The sequence below is a fragment of the Ovis aries genome, chromosome 15 (assembly GCF_016772045.2).
Source record: "Ovis aries strain OAR_USU_Benz2616 breed Rambouillet chromosome 15, ARS-UI_Ramb_v3.0, whole genome shotgun sequence".
Classification (NCBI taxonomy): domain Eukaryota; kingdom Metazoa; phylum Chordata; class Mammalia; order Artiodactyla; family Bovidae; genus Ovis; species Ovis aries.
Window position 1 is genome coordinate 44,555,407 of NC_056068.1, and position 4,944 is coordinate 44,560,350.

At 37.1% G+C, this 4,944-nt stretch overlaps 1 protein-coding gene across 1 annotated transcript; it reads right to left on the reverse strand.

Annotated features, from left to right (window-relative positions):
• Window positions 1-1,157: 1,157 nt before the first annotated feature.
• LOC101105275 (olfactory receptor 5P76-like) lies at window positions 1,158-4,072 on the reverse strand. The gene has a single exon (XM_004016602.6). It carries the CDS (start codon window positions 2,118-2,120, stop codon window positions 1,158-1,160), a length of 963 nt encoding a protein of 320 aa, XP_004016651.3. The 5' UTR covers window positions 2,121-4,072.
• Between the last annotated feature and the right edge of the window lie 872 nt (window positions 4,073-4,944).

The window sequence follows — 4,944 nt, forward strand, 5'->3', positions numbered from 1 at the left end:
GGGACTCTCGAGTCTTCTCCAACACCACAACTCAAAAGCAACAGTTCTTTGGTGCTCAGCTTTCTTTACGGTCCAACTCTCACATCCATACATGACTACTGGAAAAAACATAGCTTTGACTCGGAAATAAAAACAAACAAACATAGCTTTGTCAGTAATGTCTCTGCTTTTAATACCCTGTCTAGGTTTGTCATAGCTTTTCTTCCAAGGAGCAAGCGTCTTTTAATTTCGTGGTGCAGTCACCATCTGCAGTGATTTTGGAGCCCAACAAAATAAAGTCTGTCACTGTTTGCACTGTTTCCTCATCTATTTGTCATGAAGTGATGGGACCAGATGCCATGATCTTAGTTTTCTGAATGTTGAGTTTAAAGCCAACTTTTTCACTCTCTTTCACTTTCATCAAGAGGCTCTTTCAAGAGCACATGGAGGTCAATTAAACCTCTCCAAGGGACAGTTACAAAATCAGGGGGGAGACAGCTTACTGAGTAGGATGTAAACCTAACAATGAAAAAGTCACTCCAACAGTTTGTTCCACTCAGTCCTTGAAGAGTTTAGTTAGAGACCCTACTTATTCCCAGAGAGAAGTCATCTTTGAACCTGACTGAATTCACAAATCAGTCAGGGACTTCTCATGTTCTTCCTTGGGGACCCTCTATATGGTGACTGGAGCCAGAGACTAGGAACATAGGCCAGAATTTATGGATCCATAAAGTCCATCCTTATCATATAAGCTTCCCACAAGAATATCTCCAAAAGCTTTCTGACTCCGCTTTGTCATTCCCTCTCAGAATGTACACGGGCAAAAGTATAATGATCTCACTCATTACAAAATAAACTGCACTTGAAAATGGGCACAGGCTTAAAGGTTTGGAGGTACAATTTTGGAAAAATTATATGAATAACATTTTAAAACTATTTTCACAAGATGAAGTATTTTTTCATGTGACTGATGTGTTTTTTGTAATTAAAATTTGATCTTATTTCACTAAAGGTAACTCACTATAGGTCTCCGACTTAAAATTACATATCTGAAAATTTATTCCCTACCTTTACTAAAAAACTGCTCCCTGACTAATGACATGGAATAGATATATTTAAACCACAGATACTCAATTTCCTCTTCTTATTATCCTCATGGCATATTATCATATCAAATCCTATGAAATAACAGACTTCACTAAGAAAGTATTTTTCTGGCAAGCTCTCTTCAGAGCCCCCTTAATCTCATTGTTCCTGAGGCTGTAGATGAGGGGGTTCAACATGGGGATCACCACCATGTAGAACACAGACACCACCTTGTTCTGGTCAGTTGAGTAGCTGGACTTGGGCATCACGTAAATGAACGTGATGGTCCCATAGAACAGAGTGACTGCTGTGAGGTGGGACGTGCAGGTGGAGAAGGCCTTGTGGCGCCCCTCGGTGGAGTGCATCCTCAGGATGGTGATAAGGATGTAGACGTAGGATACAGCTATGACAGTCACTGTGACCACAATGATGGAGCCAGCCGTAAATGAGGAGACAACTGCAGGGATACTGATGTCAGAACAGGAGAGCTCAACCAAAGGAGCAAAATCACAGAAAAAATGATTGACCTGATTTGGTCCACAGAAGTGTAAAAAATAGAAGGAAATAGTAAAGGAGCAAGCATTGAGAAAACCACCAGTGTAAGACATTATGAGTAACTGGACACAGACCTGTGTGGACATTTTGGTGGAATAAAGCAGTGGGCTGCAGATTGCTGTGAAGCGATCATATGCCATGGCAGCCAGAAGGAAGCACTCAGTTGACCCAAAGAAAACACCTGAACAGAGCTGAATGGCACATCCAGGGTAGGAGATGGTATTTCTTTCCACTAGGAAGTTTGCAAGCATATTGGGTGTAACAGAAGATGAATAGCCCACATCAACGATGGCTAAGTGGCTCAGGAAAAAATACATAGGATGATGGAGCTGAGATGAGATTCTGATAAGAAGATTTGTGCCGAGATTCCCACATACGGTCACCAGGTAGATAAAGAGGATGACTATGAAAAGGATGACTCGAAGGACTGGATCATTTGTTAAACCCAATAAAACAAACTCTGTCTCTGCAGTGTGGTTCCCACGCATCAGGGAATACATCAGGTAATGTAGCTGCTACCCAAATGAACCTGTGATGGAACAATACATTAAAGAAGCTATAAATCTGATTATTTCATTTTCTATTAATATAATACATATATGGAAATTGATTACAGATAAAGATATTCAAGAATCAAAGCATGTTTACATGCAATCATGAGCCTACTTTATTTTTTTAATTGTTTTCAGCAGAAGTTCTCCAAAACTTCCTTGAAATAATGCTTTTACCTTTTGTATTATATTTTTTCCAAAAATGTGCTTAAAGTAAACTTTGAGCCAAAGAACAAATAATATATGGTGAAAATATAATATAGATGAAAATAGCAAAAAAAAAAGGAAAAAAATGTGTAGGGTTTTATAATAAAGGTGAGTAATTTAATAGCTAACAATTATTACATGCTTACTAAAGTGTAAAATAGGGTTAGATTTTTATATTTATATGTTTATCGTTTATCATATATAGCCTATGCTTACATTTTAGTCTATATTTATAGTGTAATTAGTGCATCTACATATTTAGTGTGTGATATAGTCTGTGTTGTTTGTTGTTTAGTCACTATGTTGTGTTCGACTCTTTGAGGCCCCAGGGACCATATAGCCTGCCAGGCCCCTCTGTCCATGAGATTTCCAGGGCAAGAATACTGGAGCGGGTAGCCATTTCCTTCTCCAGAGGATCTTCCTGACCTAGGGACTGAACTTGTGTCTCTTGTATCTCCTGCAGATGGATTCTGAGCCACCTGGGAAGCCCAATACATAGTCTATGTTTTCATGAAGTATTATTCATGACTTTCATTATTTATGAGTAAATTGAGTCTGAGAAGGCTCTATAAGTTGCACTCTGTTGTTTAATAGGTAAAGTCAGAATATGAAGCCCAGGAATGCCTGACTACCCATTCCTTTAGTTGTTGTTGGTTAGTCACTAAGTCATGTCCAGCTCTTTGTGACCCCATGGATTGCAGCATGCCAGGCTTCCCTGTCCTTCAGTATCTCCTGGAGTTTGCTCAAACTCCTGTTCAATGAGTCAGTAATGCTATCCAACCATCTCATCCTCTGTTGCCCCCATCTATTCCTGCCTTCAATCTTTCCCAGCATCAGAAATATTTATAGTGAATCAGCTCTTCACATCAGGTGGCCATCAGTCCTTCTAATGAATATTCAGAGTGGATTTTTTTTAGGATTGACTGGTCTGATCTCCTTGCTGTCCAAGGGACTCTCAAGAGTCTCCTCCAGCACCACAATTCAAAGGCATCACTTTTTTGGCACTCAGTCTTCTTTATGGTCCAGCTCTCACATCTGTACATGAATATTGGAAAAACCATACCTCTGACTATACAGACATTTGTTGGCAAAGTGATGTCTTTGCTTTTTAATATGCTGTCTATGTTTGTCATAGCTTTTCTTTCAAGGAACAAGAGACTTTTAATTTCTTGGCTGCAGTCACCATCTGCAGTGATTCATTTAGTAACTATGCAGTAAATAATTACTGATCATAAAGTCCAATACACCTGACAATGAGTGGACAGCAGATAATCCTTTCAGCCTTCTGGCAGTTATTTTGAAAAGAGATACCTAGTTAGTTATATGTTTCATGATATCTATCACTTAAAATTTTTTGAAAGGAGAAATAGAAGTGTTCTTGACACTGTAACAGAAACAAATTTCAAATTTGAATAAAGTTACTACTGTAAATTTGTTGAGTATTTTTAAATTAAAAATTATATTATTTTAACAACTAGCTTGAAATATCAATGTAATCACTATGCAAAAATCATGATTGATATTTAGCACATAATTTATTCAGATATATTTATTCTGAGATTTAACAGATCAAATCACTTCCTACTATAACAGTATTTGGACTTTTGTAGAATGAAATATTATTTGCAACATAATACGAAGATAAATAAAGTGTGTTTGAAAACTTGAGAATTATCACCCAGATAATGATCCTCATGTCCAAATTTTCTGACTTATATCTTGAATGAAAGATCCTTCATCTTACCCATGATGTGATCATCTTGAGGCTAAAGCATCAGAGATATTCACAACATCTTTCCAAATTTAAAACTTAAATTCAAGTCTTTAAACATCAATAAATGCTCAAGCATCTCTGGTAATAAATATATTAGCATTATGTTGGAGTGCTGAATTTGGTGAATGTTAAAAGACCATGTCATTTTCCATCTTATGGATTGATAAACAAGGGATCCTTGTTGTGGACTATGCCTGTTAATTCACATAAAATTGATGGTGGAAACAGAAATTCAGCCAAAGTTGCTTGCTATTAATAATTGCTTGATTATATCTGCCCTGTTCCCCAACCAAACTTGTGAGTATATTAATATTAATAACCAAGGAGTAGAATATTCTCATGGAGAAGAAAATGGCAACCCACTCCAGTTATTGTTGTCTGGAGAATCCCATGGACACAGAAGCCTGGTTGGCTACAGTCCACAGGGTCGCAAAGAGTCAGACATGACTATAGTGACTTAGCACTCAAGCAGAATGTTCTCAAATGATAAATGAAAATAAATATATCCAATTCATTAACAAAAGCCAAAATCTTACCTCTTAGAATAAGAGCTCATTCATTTGTAACAAATCATAGTTGTGGTTATAAAGCTATCTTTAATTCTTGCTTGCCTTTGGGGATAAATCTCTGGAGATTCTAGGGATTCAAATGTGAATTTAAAAGCATGTGAAACATCATTATGTTCTTTAGCAGCTATTGAACATCTCAATTCACACAGAAAGACAACTAATCTTTTAAGTGTTGTCAATTCTCAAGTGGTTAATTTATTCTTTTACTTCTAGTTAGGTGATT

Coding starts and splice junctions, on each gene's coding strand:
- LOC101105275 (XM_004016602.6), bottom strand. CDS start 2,120: ATGTATTCCCTGATGCGTGGGAACCACACTGCAGAGACAGAGTTTGTT.